The 18,380-nt window shown below is 38.9% G+C and overlaps 1 protein-coding gene across 1 annotated transcript in view; it reads right to left on the bottom strand.

Annotated features, from left to right (window-relative positions):
* Positions 1-6,483: 6,483 nt before the first annotated feature.
* The window catches only part of HSD17B13 (hydroxysteroid 17-beta dehydrogenase 13), a 28,017-nt gene continuing 16,120 nt past the window's right edge, over positions 6,484-18,380 (bottom strand). Inside the window, 4 exon segments of the mRNA XM_003414094.2 lie at positions 6,484-6,707; positions 12,735-12,851; positions 14,773-14,910; positions 16,657-16,763. Of these exon segments, the coding sequence (XP_003414142.1) occupies positions 6,617-6,707; positions 12,735-12,851; positions 14,773-14,910; positions 16,657-16,763 (453 nt within the window). The 3' untranslated portion in view covers positions 6,484-6,616.

The raw sequence follows: 18,380 nt of genomic DNA, 5'->3' as shown, positions 1-18,380 counted from the left end.
AAATAGGCAAAATGGCTTCTGGGTATTTTTCTAATTTCCATTTGTGAAGTATTAGAACCAAAAAATGAATTTAAAAAGGAAGTTTTTTTTTTCTTTGCACTTAACATCAAGATTTATTTTGAGATTTTTTTTTTAGTAATATGCAAACGGTAAATTTTTTTTTTGTTTACTTATAGTAATTTCCCAATACAGTAAAATGAAAACAAAATATGTTCAAGGACTTTTAAACTAAATAGCAAGGTGCTAAGATTTCACAATTCCTAATCTCTGTGTAAATATTTGGCTCACCAAGTCAGATAAATAAAATGGTTTCATTATTTACATCCATGTTATGGGAAAAGCTGAACACTTACGGGAAATTATGAAGAAAGAATACTTCTATTTTATGTGCCAAAAAACAAGACAAAATTTTCATTCTTCCCCAAAAGAACAAACTCAGAACAGTATCAAAATCCCCCATCAGAGTATAAATCATTACACGTTTTGGGGAGTAAGATAATTTAGTGATATTTGTCCAAAATTTTAATGATCTTACCCTTTGGCCTAGCATATGCCGACTCATAGAGATCCTATAGAACAGAGTAGAACTGCCCCATAGGGTCTTCAAAGCTGTAATCTTTATGGAGGCCAACTGCCCCGTCGTCTAATAGACCTGTCAAATTAACACATCAAAATCAAACTCTTGCCCCCCCACACACTCTTTTCACAGTACTGAAGTTCATTCCTGAGGTTCACCCTTCAGCCAAAGATTAAACAGGCCTACAAAACAAGCAACAGTACACATAGCTCAACCATATATATGAGAGTAAATGGGCACACCAGCCCAGGGGCAAGGGCGAGAAGGCAAGAGGGGACAGGAAAGCTGGACAAATGGAAATGGGGAACCCAAGGTGGAGAAGGGGGGAGTGTTAACAGGTATACAACCCGTTGGCAGCCAATGTCGCAAAACGATGTATGTATTAATTGTTTAATGAGAAACTAATTTGCTCTGTGAACCTTCATCTAAAGCACAATTAAAAAAAGAAGTTGCATAGAATCTGTTTGTTTGGGAATTAAAAACTTTTTTCCATACATAAACTTAGATAAACTTCACCTAAGCCACTCTCCAAGTTATCATACATTCTGATGAATAAAATTCAAATGACTAAAAAAAAAATTCATACAAAAAAAAAAACCTCTGGATTTTCCCCCTCTAACTCTGAAGCACTACCTTTTCAAAACCTACTTATTCTTTTTTTTTTTTTTAATTGTACTTTAGAAGAAGGTTTATGGAATAAACCAGTTTCTCCTTAAACAGTTAGTACACATATTGTTTTACGACATTGGTTAACAACCCCATGACATGTCAACACTCTCCCTTCTTGACCTTGGGTTCCCCATTACCAGCTTTCCTGTCCTCTCCTGCCTTCTAGTCCTTGTCCCTGGGCTGTTGTGCACCTTTAGTCTCGTTTTATTTTATGGGCCTGTCTAATCTTCGGCTGAAGGATGAACCTTGGGAGTGACTTCATTACTGAGTTAAAGAGTGTCCAGGGGCCATACTCTTGGGGTTTCTCCAGTCTCTGTAAGACCAGTAAGTCTGGGGTTTTTTGTGAGTTAGAATTTTGTTCTACATTTTTCTCCAGCTTTGTTCAGGACCCTCTGTTGTGATCCCTGTCAGAGAAGTCAGTGGTGGTAGGTAGGCACCATCTAGTTGTGCTGAACTCAGTCTGGTGCAGGCCATGATAGATGTGGTCCATTAGTCCTTTGGACTAATCTTTTCCTTGTATCTTTAGTTTTCTTCATTCTTCCTTGCTCCCAAAGGGATGAGATTAGTGGAGTATCTTAGATGGCTGCTCACAGGCTTTTAAGACCCCAGATGCTACTCACCAAAGTAGAGTGTAGAATATTTTCTTTATAAATTATATTATGTCAATTGAGCTAGATGTTCCCTGAGACCATGGTTCAAAACCTACTTATTCTTCATCTTTCCCCAATTCAGTAAACGGCAACTCCATCGTTCTAGTTGCTTATGACACAAACCTAGGAGTCATCTTTGACTGCTCTCTATTACCTCTCTTTCAACCCATCAGCAAGCCCTGTTTGTTGTGCTTTAAAAAATATACTGGATCCAAGTGTTTATCATTGCTGCTTCTGTAGCAATTCTAATCAGTTTCCATTATCTCTCTCCTGCATTATTGTAATAGCTTCTAAACTGGTCTTTCTGTTTCTTCACTTGCCACCCTACTGTAATTCAGATTGGGTCATTACCCAGCTCAAAATCCTATGATGACTTCCGTCTTACACTCAGAGAAAAATCAAAACTTCTTACTGTGGCCAATGTGTCTCCAATAGTCTGGTTGCTGCCTACCTCTCTTAACAATATCACCTACAACTCTACCCACTAGCTACTCAACTCTGGCCTTCACTCTGTTCCCCAGAGAAGTTTGTTCCTTCCTCAGGGGGCATGCACCTTCAAGCTATAGCTGCTGACCGAAAGGTCAGCAGTTCAAATCCACCAGCTGCTCCTTGGAAACACCATGGGGCAGTTCTACTCTTACCTGTAGGTTCGCTATGAGTCAGAATCAACTCAATGGCAATGAGTTTCTCTCTCTGCCTCAAGCTTCTTTCCCTAATCTTTGCAAGGATGTGCCTTGACTTCGTACATATTTCTATGCAAAAATGTTGCTTCTCCGAGAGTTCTTCTCTGACTCTACTATTTTAAATACTATCTGCCCGTAATATTTGTATCACCATATCTTCCTCTCCATATGGAAGGTGTATGATTACAATTCTTAGTCCCTTTTTATTATTTTAATGTTGTCTTCTTTTATATAATAACATCGCTGTTACCCTGTTTTGGGCTTTTTTTTTTTTTTTAATCTTGCTTTGTTTTTTTGGATTTCCCTGTCTGGGTTGACTTCTGGTTGCTCTGCCCAGTGTTCTAGTCTTGGGTTGATAGCTGATATTATTGATTTTCTAACCAAAGAACTCCCTTTAGTATTTCTTGAGGTTTTGGTTTGGTTTTTATGAATTCCTTAAACTTGTGTTTATCTGGAAATGTCTTAATTTCACCTTCATATTTAAGAGACAGTTTTGCTGGATATATGATTCTTGGCAGGCAATTTTTTTCCTTCAATTTTTAAAATATGTCATCCCATTGCCTTCTTGCCTGCATGGTTTCTGCTGAGTAGTCCGAGTTTATTCTTATTGCCTCTCCTTTGTAGGTGACTTTTCGTTTATCCCTCGCTGCTCTTATAATTTTCTCTTTATCTTTGGTTTTGGCAAGTTTGATTATAATATGTGTTGGTGACTTTCCTTTCGGATCTACCTTATGTGGAGTTCAATGAGCATCTTGGATAGATATCTTCTCATCTTTCACAATATCAGGGAAATTTTCTACCAACGAATCTTCAACAATTTTCCTGCCCATAATATTTGTAATCTGTTCATTGTTTGTTCCACCTTTGTTTAATAGAGCTCTATTAAACAAAGAGTTTGTCTTATTCTAGAACCATGGCTGGCACTCAATAAGTACTCACTGAATAAGTAAGCAAACTGAGAAAACCTGGAAACCACCTAAACGTCTCTTAAGATGCAATGTTTAACTATATTATGATACAGACAAAATGTAGCACTGTGTACCCAGGTGCCCTGGTGGTGCAGAGGTTAAGAACTCAGCAGTTTGAATCCACTGGCCTTTCCTTAGAAACCCTATGGGGCAGTTCTACTCTGTCCTATAAGGTCGCTATGATTTGGAATTGACTGATGGCAATGGGTTTTTGGGGTTTACTGTGTACCCATAAAAAATGATGAAGTCAAATTCTACATACTGAAACAAAAGGATATTCGTGATGTTGCTAAGTTACAAAAGCAAGTTACAGGATATATGTAAGAACCTATCTACATAACATACAATAAAACAATATTATGTAATTGTCATATACGTGCTTATATACACATTGAAAAAAAGAATGGGAGATTATTCACTAACAGCATCACCTCTGGGAAACAGAAGTGTGGACAGGCTTTTTTTTTTTTACTGTATATATTTCTATTTTGGATTTTTATAACTCTATAGGGTTATAAAATAATACATTTAAAGTTTTGCTCAAAAAGTTCTTAGTTTTAAGGGACGAAACTAAAGAAATATCATGTACAAAAATTACTGTCAAAGTAGCTAGAAAAAAAGAACCTCAAAACAATAGTACCCTGCTTGGTGTCACACACCGAAAGGGTTCAGAAAGCTTCAGATAATGAAGCAACGCTCTTTCTGTCAAAGAGACCAGAGTCGAGAGAGCCTGAGGTCTTACTGTCTGCAAGATCTAGCTGTTACCATGGAGATTCTTGATTCTTGAAAGAGACTCATAGATTAGAAATCAAAACTTTTTATTTCATAGCTACAGAGGTTTTTTTTTTAAAGCACACCATACTTATCCATATTATCTTTTCATGATTTGCTTTCAATAAAAACAAGACGATAATCAATATAAGAATATTCTATAGCATATGTGAAAAACACAAATATTGATATGGTGAGTCATACTTTACTTTCTATTTAAAAAAAAAAACAACCCAGATTTTCCTCTTTTTTCTTTCTCTCTCTCAGATCCATTGTCCAGTATTAGGCAGACTAGTTTCTTTCCCTGCGTCAGCTTTAATTTATGAACTTCAAAACCGACTAAAGATCTCTGGGGCCAACAATATGTGAAAACATAAACTGGAAAGAAAGAGGTTACCCTGGGGTTAAATTTGTAGTACTCAGTACTCTGAGATTCAAGGTAGAGTCACCTATTCTAATGTAACAGCTTTTAAAAAGATTATAAAAAAGGCAGACTGTTTAGAGGGTACTGTTTTGGCGGGCATAAAGTTATGCAAGGGGCAGAATCAGGTGATAAAGTCCTGAATACCTGGCACTGTTTTGGGTTGATGAAAAAGGGAGAAGCTAGAGAAAGCTGAAGGAACCCTGGTGGTGCAGTGGTTAAGAGCCTCTGAAGTTCAAACCTACCAGCTGCTCTGGGAGAAAGATGTGGCAGTCTGCTTTTGTAAAGATTTACAGCCTTGGAAACCCTGTAGACAGTTCTACTCTGTCCCATAGGGTCGCTATGAGTTGGAATCAACTCAAGGGCAATGGGTTTTTTTTAGCGAAAGCTTCCAAATGCTGAATTTCATTACCATAGAAGTAACCTTGAAGCACAGCTGCCTGATTAAACTTGATCTCTAACTGCCAGCTAGCACTCTGTTTGTTGATATTTTGTGACTGGCTACAGTTGGAAGGCTACTTTGTCAACGGCCTTAAACCTTTCTCTCTGTAAATAAGTTCTCTTTGTATTAACTTTCACCTTTAAATGAAAGAAATGCAATAAAATAAAATACTTTAATGAATGACCTTTTAAGTATATTTATATAAACATAGTTTTTTTTAAAATAATTTTTATTGTGCTTTAAGTGAAAGTTCACAAATCAAGTCAGTCTGTCACATATAAGCTTATATACACCTTACTCCATACTCCCACTTACTCTCCCCCTAACGAGTCAGCCCGCTCCCTCCTTCCAGTCTCTCCTTTCATGACAATTTTGCCAGTTTCTAACCCTCTCTCCCCTCCTATCTCCCCTCCAGACAGGAGATGCCAACACAGTCTCAAGTGTCCACCTGATACAAGTAGCTCACTCTTCGTCAGCATCTCTCTCCAACCCATTGTCCAGTCGCTTCCATGTCTGATGAGTTGTATTTGGGAATGGTTCCTATCCTGGGCCAACAGAAGGTTTGGGGACCATGACTGCCGGGATTCCTCTAGTCTAAGTCAGACCACTAAGTCTGGTCTTTTTATGAGAATTTGGGGTCTGCATCCCACTGATCTCCTGCCCCCTCAGGGATTCTCTGTTGTGCTCCCCGTCAGGGCAGTCATCGGTTGTGGCCAGGCACCATCTAGTTCTTCTGGTCTCAGGATGATGTAAGTTTCTAGTTCATGTGGCCCTTTCTGTCTCTTGGGCTCATAATTATCTTTTGTCCTTGGTGTTCTTCATTCTCCTTTGATCCAGGTGGGTTGAGACTCATTGATGCATCTTAGATGGCCGCTTGTTAGCATTTAAGACCCCAGACACCACATTTCAAAGTGGGATGCAGAATGTTTTCATAATAGAATTTCTTTTGCCAATTGACTTAGAAGTCCCCTTAAGCCATAGTCCCCAAACCCCCACCCTTGCTCCGCTGACCTTTGAAGCATTCAGTTTATCTGGGAAACTTCTTTGCTTTTGGTCCAGTCCAGTTGAGCTGACCTTCCGTGTATTGAATATTGTCCTTCCCTTCACCTAAAGTAGTTCTTATCTACTAACTAATCAGTAAATAACCCTCTCCCACCCTCCCTCCCTCCCCCGCTCTTAATCACAAAAGTATGTTAAACATAGTTTTTAAGAGGCGTGAAATAAAAAATGGATTCGACTATTAAAACTACATTAATTTTCTTAAGAAAATGGAAAGACAAGGTACTTAGTCTTATTCATTCAACTGCTACTAATTCCAAACCAGTATTTTTAATACTAACAGCTTGAAAAATGCAAAATAAAGCTTTGAAGCATTAACTCTAAACTGAGACCCACATCATTAGGGTGCATACATCTCTGGCTGGGGCTCATTTATTCATTTCATTTTGGTTTTGTAGTCAACCACTGCTTCAAACTGAATATTCTGGATACAATTTATTGCTGCCACGGCACGTTCATGAAGAAATCTGTGTGAAGAAAAGGTAAGCTTTCAATTTAAAATCATTGACATAGGAGTCCTTTTTTGTTGTCAGTTAAAATACCCTGAGGATTATCTGGGTTACATTTAATTTTCCTCTGTTCTTCCTTTTTTCCTTTGAATCTCTCTCTCTCTCCTGCTCTGTTTAATGTCTTTTAATACTCATAGTCCAAATTGTATGGAAACATAAAGAAACACCAATATATACCACTCTTCTCACCTTCTCATCTTTTATTAGTAAAAATCCCATACGAGACCTTATACCAGTCAAGATCTAAAAGGAAGGCCAGGGGTCATTGCTGAAACTGCCAAATATTCCTGAAGCTAATAGCTTGCAGGGGGAAACCCTGGTGGCATAGTGGTTAAGTCCTACGGCTGCTAACCAAAGGGTCTGCAGTTCAAATCTGCCAGGTGCTCCTTGGAAACTCTATGGGGCAGTACTACTCTGTCCTATAGGGTCACTATGAGTCGGAATCGACTCGATGGCACTGGGTTTTTTTTTTTTTTTTTTAATAGCTTGTAGAGAGACACCACCAGAATCCATTCATCTATCTTTCCATCTCTCCTTAAGTATTTACAAAATATTGATTATGTGCTCTAAAATAAGGTAAAACTAAAGTACTTAAAAAACTACCTACTGCTTTGAGGTGCTTATTGTTTAGCTGAGAGGCTAAGAAGGCTATCTTGAAACAATTAGAGAAAAATATAAGCCATCTATAGTTAAAGACTATAAAATATGAAGAGGGTTAATGTGGACTAGACCAGCAAAGGAAAGCTTCACGAGGTCGAATGGTTGTTCAGTGATGGGTAATATTTGAGCAGGCAGATGAAAGTATGAGTGAACATAGGGAGAAATAACATATTCTGCAAAGAAAGTCAAAAAGAAAATCACTTTGATATTGTTGACTAATGCAAGATTTACTTACCGGTTTTCCGGGAGTGGAGGATGGGAGAATGAGCAAAGACTCAGGGAAGATCTGGCTGGGAGAGGGATAGGAAGAGAACTTGCTAACCTTTCGACTACACTCAAAAAGAAATCTCCTCCTTACACTAACTTAATCTACTAAGCTACAGTGGAAGACTGAAATGGATGCTGAAATGGAGTTTGTTCCCCTGTTCTCAAATTGTTCCATTCCAAGTTTGTGATCAATTTATAGAAAAAGGCCCAAGGGCTTATGAAATTAGTATAGTTATCCGCTTATTGATAAAATCTGCATTTATTGTAAACCACCCCTCAGAAGAAAGCTGAGAAGTTATCTTTTTGGGGATAAATAATTCTAACTCCTCTTGTCATTTCATATAAATTCTACTTCCTAAGCATCTAATATCTGACTTGTGTATCTGTTAAAAAGGAAATAATAAAGATCATAGAACAAATTAATAAAATAGAACACAGAAAAACAATAGAGAAAAAACTCAATGAAACCAAAAGCTGGTTCTTCGAGGTCAATAAGACTGATAAACCTCTAGCTAGACTGATGACAAAAAAAAAAAAAAAAGAGAGAGAGAGAGAAGACATAAAGTACCAATACCAGGAATGAGAGAGTCTAAAGATAATAAAAGGACAATAAGAAAATACTATGAACAAATTTATGCCAATAAATTTGAGAACTTAGATAAAATGGGCAAATTCCTTAAAAGATACACATTACCAAGAAGAAATAGGTAGAATGAATGGCCCTATAGGTATTTAAAAAAAACTGAATTAGTAGTTACAAAAAAACTTTCCCACAAAGAAAGCTAAAAATCCAGATAGCTTCTTTAGCAAATTTTACCAAACATTTAAGGAAGAAATAATAACACCCCCCACATAAACTGTTTCAGAAAATTGAAGAGGAACTAGTATTACTATGTTAGGATGGGTTCTGTAGAGGAGCAAAACCAGCGAAGCATATATGTATATATATAAAAAGAAGTTTGTCTCAAGGAAATGGCTCATGTGATTGTAGAGGCTGGCAAGTCCCAAGTCTGTGGGTCAGGTGTTAGGCTGGAGGCTTCTCCTGACTCATGTAGATACGAAGGCTGATGAATCCAAGATTGGCAGGCAGTATAGCAGGCTGCTGGCTCAAGTCCCAAGAACCAGAGGTCAGATGATGACAAGCTGGTTGCAAGATCCAGACTAAGCAAGTGAGCTTTGCCAGAACATTCATATATATATATAGGACGCAGGCCACAACCCCAAGGAAACTTTCCTTACAACTGATTGGCTGATCACATAATATCACATCATGGAGGATGACTATGTCATAACATAACTACTAAACTACATCATTACACAACATGGCCCAGCCAAGCTAACACATAACCTCAACCATCACCATCCACACCTTGTCAGCTTGGCACCTGTACACATCTTAAACAATATATAATCTCTAAATAAAGACAATTATAAAGTCATACTTGCATCTAACATGATACAACTAACAAGTGTACAACAAAAAATTCTCCAGCCTTGTTTGCATCTTACATTTTATAAGTGAGGAAAAGGAAAATATTTGATGCACACATATAAGGAAGAAATACTCATAACAATTACAGTCCTCATTTCTGTAACTGATCACGTGGTCCTAACTGGATTTAAAACTACCTTCTTCAACCACTCATTCCATATTCCCTTTACCCTCAGCAAGCACCTCAGCTGGTCATGATTCTTTGCCTAGTGGGGTGACCCAAACCTTCATTCCTGAAGGGTCTAGGCCATTAGTAGTCATGTGGGAACTGAGTTACTGTCGGTTTTCATTGACTTTAATCACAGGGCATGGTAGTACTAAGAGACATCCTGAGGGATCTCCTGTATTACAGACATACTCTTTTTTTTTACCTCCATTATGCAACATCAATCTGATTTCCCCTTGGTAGTCAGGGTCAATCTCACCCAGCCAATATTGTAACTCCTTTCTTTGTTTATTGATCCAGAGGCATAAGGAGACCAAAGTGGCCCGTGGCATTTTTAACTTCCAGTTTAATGGAATCCGTGTTGTGTCTCCAGGTGGTAGCATTTCTTCCTTTGGAACTGAGACCTCTAGGCCTGCAGAGAATAGGGTAACGGGGACAGGAAGCAAAAATTTTGCAAGTGGGTCACTAGGGGTAATAGTGGGTGGTGCCACTCCTATTTCCACCCCTTGATTCCCGGAACCATGAATCCTGGCTATGGGAGAAACAGCACCATATGTTGGACACTGGTTTACAGCATATACAGCCTCCTGGAGAGCACTGCCCCAATCCTACAAAGTATTGCCACCTACCTGGTGCCATAATTATATCTTTCGAAGGCCATTCCATTGTTCTGTCAAGCCAGCTGCTTCAGAATGATGGGGAACATGGTAAGACCAGTGAATTCCATGAGCATGGGGCCATTGCTACAATTCATTTGCTGCGAAGTGAATCCAAGGTAATGCTATGTGGGATAGTGTGATAGTGAATAAGGTATTCTCTGAATCCATGGATGGTAGTTTGGCAGAAGTATTGCATGCAGGAAAGGCAAATTCATATCCAGAATAAGTGTCTATCCTGATAAAAATGAAACACTGTCCATTCCATGGTGGAAGCAGTCCAATGTAATCAACCTTTCACTAGGTTGCTGGCTGAGTGCCTCAAGGAATGGTGCCATACTGGGGACTCAGTGTTGGTTTCTGCTGCTGGCAGATTGGATACTCAGCTGTGACTGTAGCCAAGTCAGCTGTCATGGATTGAATTGTGTTCCCCCAAAAATATGTGTATCAACTTGGTCAGGCCATGATTCCCAGTATTCTGTGGTTGTCCTCCATTTTGTGATTGTAATTTTTATGTTAAAGAGGATTAGGGTGGGATTGTAACACCATTACCAGGTCACATCCCTGATCCACTGTAAAGGGATTTTCCCTGATGTGTGGCCTGCACCACCTTTTATCTCTCAAGAGATAAAAGGAAAAGGAAGCAAGCAGAGAGTTGGGGACTTCATACCACCAAGAAAGCAGTACCAGGAGCAGAGAGTATCCTTTGGACCCAAGGTACCTGCGCAAAGAAGCTCCTAGTCCGGGGAAGATTGATGAGAAGGACAGCAGAGAGAGAAAGCCTTCCCCTGAAGCTGATGCCCTGAGTTTGAACTTTTAGCCTACTTAGAGAAAATAAACTTCTCTTTGTTAAGGCCATCCACTTGTGGTATTTCTGTTATAGCAGCACTAGACGACTAAGACATCAGCTTTGGCGAGTAGAAGACCATGTTGCTGAATCCATGTATAACTTTCTTCCTTGCCACCATGGCCTTTTTGTTCATGAGACCATTGGGCAGTGATGAGAGTGTCTGCGGAAAGAGGATGACTGGTTTTCACAGAATGCATCATTCTATCTACTTGATTGTTAAAATCATTCTATGCTGAGGTCACCCTTTGGTGAGCATTCACATGAGACACAAATATCTTCATTTCTTTGGGCCATTCAAAAAGATCTATCCACATACCTCTTCCCCATACCTCCTTGTCACCAATTTTCCAATCATGTTCCTTCCAAGTCCCTGGCTACCCAGCCAAATCATTGGCCACAGCCCATGAATCAGTATACAATTGCATACCAGGCCATTTCTCCTTCTAAGCAAAGTGAGCAATCAGGTATGCTGCTTGAAGCTCTGCCCATTGGGAGGATTTCTGTTCAGCACCGTCCTTCAGGGAGGTCTTAGAAAGTGGCTGCAGTGCTGCTGCTGTCCCCTTTTAAGTGGTGCCTGCATATCGTGCAGAACCATCTGTAAACCAAGTGTGAGTTTTCTCTTCATTAGCCAACTGATCATAAGGAATTCCCCAGGAGGCTACAGGTGTAGACTGGGAGAGGGCAGTTAATGTGACAGGAGTGGCATTTGGGTCAATTCCTCATGCGACTGACTTTTGCCTTCAGGTATAATGATGGAGTGCTGCTGTGGATGTCTGACTTTATGGCTCTGTGGGTCAGACAACACCCAGTTCATGACAGGCGGCTCAGGCTGCATCACTTGTATATTTACCTTCACCAATTCTATTCAGTATTATACTGGAGGCTCTAGGCAGAGCAGTAGGGCAAGGTAAAGAAATGAAAAGAAGAAATAAAAGTGTCTTTATTTCAGACAACATGATCGTCTGGCAAAAAATCTGAATAAATCTACAAAAGAGAAGCTAGCAGTGAGTTTAACAAATTTTCAGAATACAAGATCTATATGCAGAAATCAATTACATTTCAATGAAAAATGGGAAATTGAAATTCTTTTGAAATACCATTTATAATACCATCAGACAGATGAAATAGTTCAAGACAATTTGACAAATTATGTGCAAGACCTATGCACTGAAAACCTCACAATATTACAGAAATTAAAGACAAAACAATGGAAAGACATATTGTGTTCATGGACTGGAAGTCTCAAAATTGTTAATATGATAATTCTCCCCATTGACCTATAGATTCAATGCAATTTGAATCAAATTCCCAGCAAGGCTTCTTATAAAACTTTTATTTTTAACACGCCACTGTACTGTGTTCTTTTTAAAATCGCCTTTCCTTCAGTTAGAACAAACTAACAAAAATCAAAAACCCAAGCCTGTTGCCTTCGAGTCGATTCTGACTCATAGTGACCCTGTAGGACAGAGTAGAACTGCCCCACGGGGTATCCAAGAGTGTAATCTTTACAGAAGCAGACTGCCACATCTTTCTCCCGTGGAGCGACTGCGGAGTTCGAACTGCTGACCTTTCAGTTATTATTCGAGTGCTTTAACCACTGTGCCACCAGTGCCTGTTTCAGTTAGCACAGTCTCCAGCAAAGATTGGGTGGAGATGGTAGATGTAGTAGAGAAAAAGTCTGTTTTTATAGACTGAGTGAGGCAATAGCAGAGGAAAGGACTGTTCTTCCCAGAGATGAAGAGTTTCTATGACAACTTTCCCAACTGCTTCTCCATAATAATATCGCTACCGGTGTTTTAGTATTTAAGGTGTTTGGGAGTTCTACTCTCTCATACAGGGTCGCTATGAGTTGGAATTGACTCAAGGTCACACAATAACAACATGCAGTACTTACCTCTCTAGTGTTAGACAGAGATTGATTTACCATGGATCAGAAATTATTTCCTTATTGGTAAGTATTCCATCTATCAGAGTTCTTGCAACTTCATCTGTCTCTAATACAGGCCACAGTCTGTGATTAAAAAAAAAAAAATTAGAAAGTTTTTTTTTTTTTTTTTTATTAGCCAAGGTAGAACGACTAACTTTCGTTTTTACCAAATTCAGAATTAGGATTTAAAATGTTCCAGGGTTCACTTTATAAATACTACCAACCCAGCACACACACACACACACACACACACACACACGCCATGTTGATGTTTTGTTGTCACCGTCTCATACTTTCACGTCCAACAGAGGTATTTCATGGCCCATTCAGTCGTAATATCAAAATGGGAGAAAGGAATTAGATAGTAGAGGAGTGGAGGGACCAGGCAAGAAATGGGAATGGGCCAGGAAAGAAACACCTGGCATCTCTCAGGGCCTGCTGGATGCAAAGAAAGAATTCTATAGCTAATTTTACTTTCTTTCTTGTGGAGGTATCCCATAAGGCTGGGTTGTTTTGAGGGTTTTGGGTACTTGAGATTCACCTTTGGCTTGCCCATCCTGCAGTTCACGAGAGTCCAAGAGGTGCACAGGCAGTGTTACATCACAACTGGAGAAGTGGCTTCTCTTATACTAGAGACTGTGTACGTGGGTTCTTGAGAAGTATGCATGATCTCAGGCCCACTGTAGAATGCCCATTAGTGCAAGACGATGACAAAATTAAAACGTAAATAGATTGAAAATGGTACCAAAGTTAAGATGTTTAGGCATGTATTAATGGCTAGTGGATAAAAGGGTAAGAAGTTGTGTACATGAGTTGGGTAAGCAGCGAATGCTAAAACTTCCTTCTCTGAGATTCTGTAGTTCATTGCAGATTACCATGTGTTTGAGATTTCCATGGCATTGAATGGGAAGCCATCAGAAAGTAATACAAATCAATATTTCCCTAAATTATTACATTCTACCTCTTCCTTCCCTGATTTTCTACCACTTGGATCCATCAGCCCAGTCTCTGAGCCAAGTCTGATGATGGCATATTGATATCTTATCTCTTTGCTCAAGAAATTCAGAATCCAGCAGCCTAAGTAAAACCAATCCCAAATCTTTAGCATTCTCTGTGCCTGGAATTTACCTCAGGCACCTGCGCCACCTAGGGTCACGCCACTCTCACCCTTCTCATCTATTCTGACTTTCCCACCATTCTGCCTGGTACACTTAGCACAGCCCATTACACACTAAACCTGAGTGTTTACTACGAGGACTTTATATAGGGCCCAATTTCCTAGGTAAAAACAGACAGGAGTCCCAGTCATATCACAGTGTTTACTTACATATCCTGTCCTTGTTAAGTAACCATGTTCTAGCCCTATTAGCTATGAAGGGTTCCGAGGGCTCCACTGCCAGGGAGTGACTCGAGCTGGAGATAACACAGCTAGTTCAATATTTAAGAATCTGTAGCCTCAAATGGGAAACGCTGGTGGAGTAGTGGTTAAGAGCTACCCAAAAAGTCGGCATTTGGAATCCACCAGGCATTCCTTGGAAACCCTATGGGGAGTTGTACTCTGTCCTATAGGGTCAGTATGAAGGGAATCGACTTGACGGCAATGGGTTTGGTTTCTTTTCTTTTTTTAGTTAGCCTCAAATGAGGTTGAGCTTAAAAATAAATTTATTAGTTCTTTTGAATGCATATATAGGACCAATGCCTCGAAAGAAAATTAAATAAACAAAAAAGAAATCCGTTGCCGTCGAGTCCATTCTGACTCACAGAGACCCTATAGGACAGAGTAGAACTGCCCCATAAGGTTTCCAAGGAGCAGCTGGTGGATTCAAACTGCTCACCTTTTGGTTAGCAGCCAAGCTCTTAACCACTGTGCAACCAGGGCTCCAAAAAGAATTTCCCTTTTTTTTTTTCTTTCATTTTCTCAGTTGATCCACCTAAAAATTTCTCATATAGCTTTCGTTTCCATTTCTCCTGTCATATTCCCATTCTCACTGGGGTTTGATCTCACCTTGTGCTTGGGTTTTTGGTGAACCCGGTATTCACAAAAACTGGGCAGAGACACGAAGTTTTGACACCAGTTTTTCCCAAGGTTTTAAGTTCTGTTGTCAGAGCTCTGTAAAAGCCAGCAGCAGCGAATTTGCTGGAGCTGTAAGAGAACGATCAGCCATCGTTAGTTAGCTAAGGGCAAGGTAAAACACAGTCCTCTGCCTTCTTAACATTATCAGCCACATGTCTGAGAAAACAGTGCTGCTTTGGTTTGTAAACAAGTAAAAGCTAAGCCTCCCTTGCCAAATCTTCCCCTTGTGAGTTTTCTGAAAGAATAAATTGTCATTCATTTTCATTTACATTTTTTTGTGTGATTACACAGAATTCTGAATGTACCAATTTCTTAATTAGCCATGACAGCAATAGAACAAATGGTAAGAACTCATATTGACCGGCTCAATGCTGCCTTTTTTTTTTTACCCTGCATGTAAGCTTTTCTATTCAATATTCAAACTGTTTCCTAGTCAGTGTTTATTACTATTGTTATTGAAAAAATGTGAAGCAGGAAAAAATGTATTTAGAAATACTATAGAACTAATATTTGTATTGACAAACTTCTGTGGAACTTTGCATATTTCCCTTCTGTCTTTGGGTAAATTCATAGTTTCTCTCTTGACACTGGTTGCCACTTTCACTTCTTAATTTCTTCTGGTCTGGAATCAAAAGACTCCAGATGGAGTGTGTGTGTGTGTCTTTTGCACATTACTTTCTTTTGATTTTCTGATCTTTAAAATACACATAACTAAAATATAAGGCTATTTTGAAGATTAAATCAGATAAAATGTACAAAACTACTTTATAATGTATAAGGATCTATAGAAATATTAATTGCTATTTTTGATGCAAAGGACAATAAGAAAACTAAAGTTAAAGGCTAGTTGCTCTCTTGAGGCAGAAGAAAAAAAGGAAAACTTATTATATTGGATTACTACATTTTTAAGCATTAGTAACAACAAATGCTTAATCTCTGTACTATGTTTTAAGACAGCACAGAGGCAGCTAGAAACAACCATATGTCTGTGCAAAAACACTTCAAACTACTTTGAAGTTTATATCAGTGTCAGAAACTATTTGGTCCATGAGCGATGGCAACCTTTGATATGTATGTATAAGTAAATAATAAATCAACCAATTACCTACCTACAAACCTATCACTAGTACTCATTTGTTGGCAGTTGTAAAAATAATTGGCCAAAAGGTTGACAGGTTAAATTTTTTTATGAGGTTGATACAAGGCAGAAGGAGGAAAATGAGATGTTATTAGAGGATTTTATAAGAAAGGACATTTTGCAAACAGTGTGTCCTGAGAGCCTACCACCTCCTTCCTTTCATGTCCTTGATCAGGCATGGAGTGAGGCATCTGCATCTTTTAATCAGGCTGAGGCTTACACACACACACACACACACACACACACGACCTTTCACGGTACAAGCACTTTGGAAAACATTTTGATCCAGAGGCCACTTTTGTTGGCTTATCTTGGACACCCAGGCCTGGCATAGATTTGTGTTCCTTTGGACTTCTGTATGTTTTGCTTCTTAGTTCGTGAGTTTCCTGTTTTTCTTACCACTGTCTGCTCATTCCAGGAGACAATAGAAATGTTCTCGGGATTATTGTTTTCTGTCATTGCTCTCTACAGAGGAGTTTTCATGATCTTAAAAGATTTTAAAGATGATTACAAGCAGTTTCATTGTTTTAAGGAGAGTCATTTTAAATAAATTTATTCAAAATTACCATTTAAATTCTATAAATCCAAACTACCCTGCTATGAGGATTGGGATATGAGGGCTAATAACCCCTTAAAGTTATAAAATGTATATAGCACTGCTAGAAAGAGATACTTACCAATATGGGATGAGATATGGAATCAGTCCATGGCTGCACACTGAAACCACTGTGACGATGTGACCATGATTTCTGTTCATCATTGATGAAAGAAGGGCTTTTATGATCTTAAGGATAATTGCAGTGAGGAAAAAAAAAAAAACACAAGCATTAGGTTTCTAAATCAGGTAGTTTTATTTTTGTTAAGGCAGAATGGCATTTGAAACAAATTTTGCAATGCAATGAAAAACAAAGCAAAACCCATTGCCTTCAAGTCAATTCCAACTCATAGCAACCCTATAGGACAGAGTAGAACTGCCCCATAGGGTTTCCAAGGAACACCTGGTGGACTCGAACTATCGAACTTTTGGGTAGCAGCCGTGGCTCTTAACCACTACACCACCAGGGTTTTCAGTGACATGAAAAGCATGCCAAAATTCATGATCACTTCTATACAAATGATAGAAACAAAAAAGACCAACATTTTATTGGTTTAAGCTGGCATTGAGTGCCATATACTGTAACCACATGCCAAGAACTCATTCCAGTATTCCCCCATTTCCCTTCAGAAGGAATCACATAACTCCTTTTTGGAAATACCATTCAAACAATATTAAGGGAAAAATTTAGAGTTCTCAGACCTGGAAGAATTCCCTATGATAATCTGATATCATGTAATTTTTTGGTTTGGAGCCTCATCATTCCAATGAGAAGAGTTGAGATTCTGTGTATGGGCATCAAGACAGCTGAGTCAAATAAGCTGAGAGTTCTGCACTGAGCCACAATCGCTATGCATCATGATTAGCTTTACGTATGTACGTACCCACTGCCGTCAAGTCGATTCCGACTCATAGCGACCATATAGGACGGAGTAGAACTTCCCTATAAAGTTTCCAAGGAGCACCTGGTGGATTTGAACTGCCGACCTTTTGGTTAGCAGTCTTAACACTTAACCAGTAAGCCACCAGGGTTTCCTGATTAGCTTTAGCATCTCCCTATTTGAAATATTATACATTATATATTGATGTTACAGAAAACAAAGCATTTTTTTTTCTCCGAAAGCTTTACTTTTTGGGGAGGAATAGCAATAATGGTTTATGAGCATTTTATAGACCCACTCTTGGATCTTACTTTTTGAGAGTCAGAACCACCAAACCACACCATCCCCAAATTCCTGACCCCCAGAAATTGTGAAAAGAAGATAAATGTTCATTGTTGTTCTAAGTCACTGAGTTTTGGTGTAATTTGTCAGCAGCTATAACTAATACATGAGGACTCTGTAGAGTTTGTTGGGCATGATAACCAACTCATACATGTGTGCGGGGCTGAAGAAGGTAGGGGGACAACTCTTTTTTCATTCTCTCTTCCAAAATCCAGATTTGCTCTAGGTTCTACACTAATATTAAAGCACTGGGAGAAGAATTTGTATAAATGCTCTATTAAGGGGGTGGAAATTGATACTTCAGTCTTCTACTCAACTAATCAATTATAGGATATCTATATTTCTAAGTTTCAGCATCCCATGGATATAGAGTTTCATCAAGAAGTATCCCAAATTCCTGCATACATCTGTTTGGTGGTTTTTTTTTTTTTTTTAAATGCCCTTTTAGTTCTAAAATTCCATGAAGTGAGGACACAGTGAATGTACACTGTATATATTTCCTCTAAAGCACTGAACAAGGGTACACTGACAACTCTCAGCAAACTTCTAATCTCAAAGCTTTATAGAAAAGTGAAGGTTAATA

The sequence above is a fragment of the Loxodonta africana genome, chromosome 5 (assembly GCF_030014295.1).
Source record: "Loxodonta africana isolate mLoxAfr1 chromosome 5, mLoxAfr1.hap2, whole genome shotgun sequence".
Classification (NCBI taxonomy): domain Eukaryota; kingdom Metazoa; phylum Chordata; class Mammalia; order Proboscidea; family Elephantidae; genus Loxodonta; species Loxodonta africana.
This window is presented reverse-complemented; position numbering and strand designations above follow the sequence as displayed.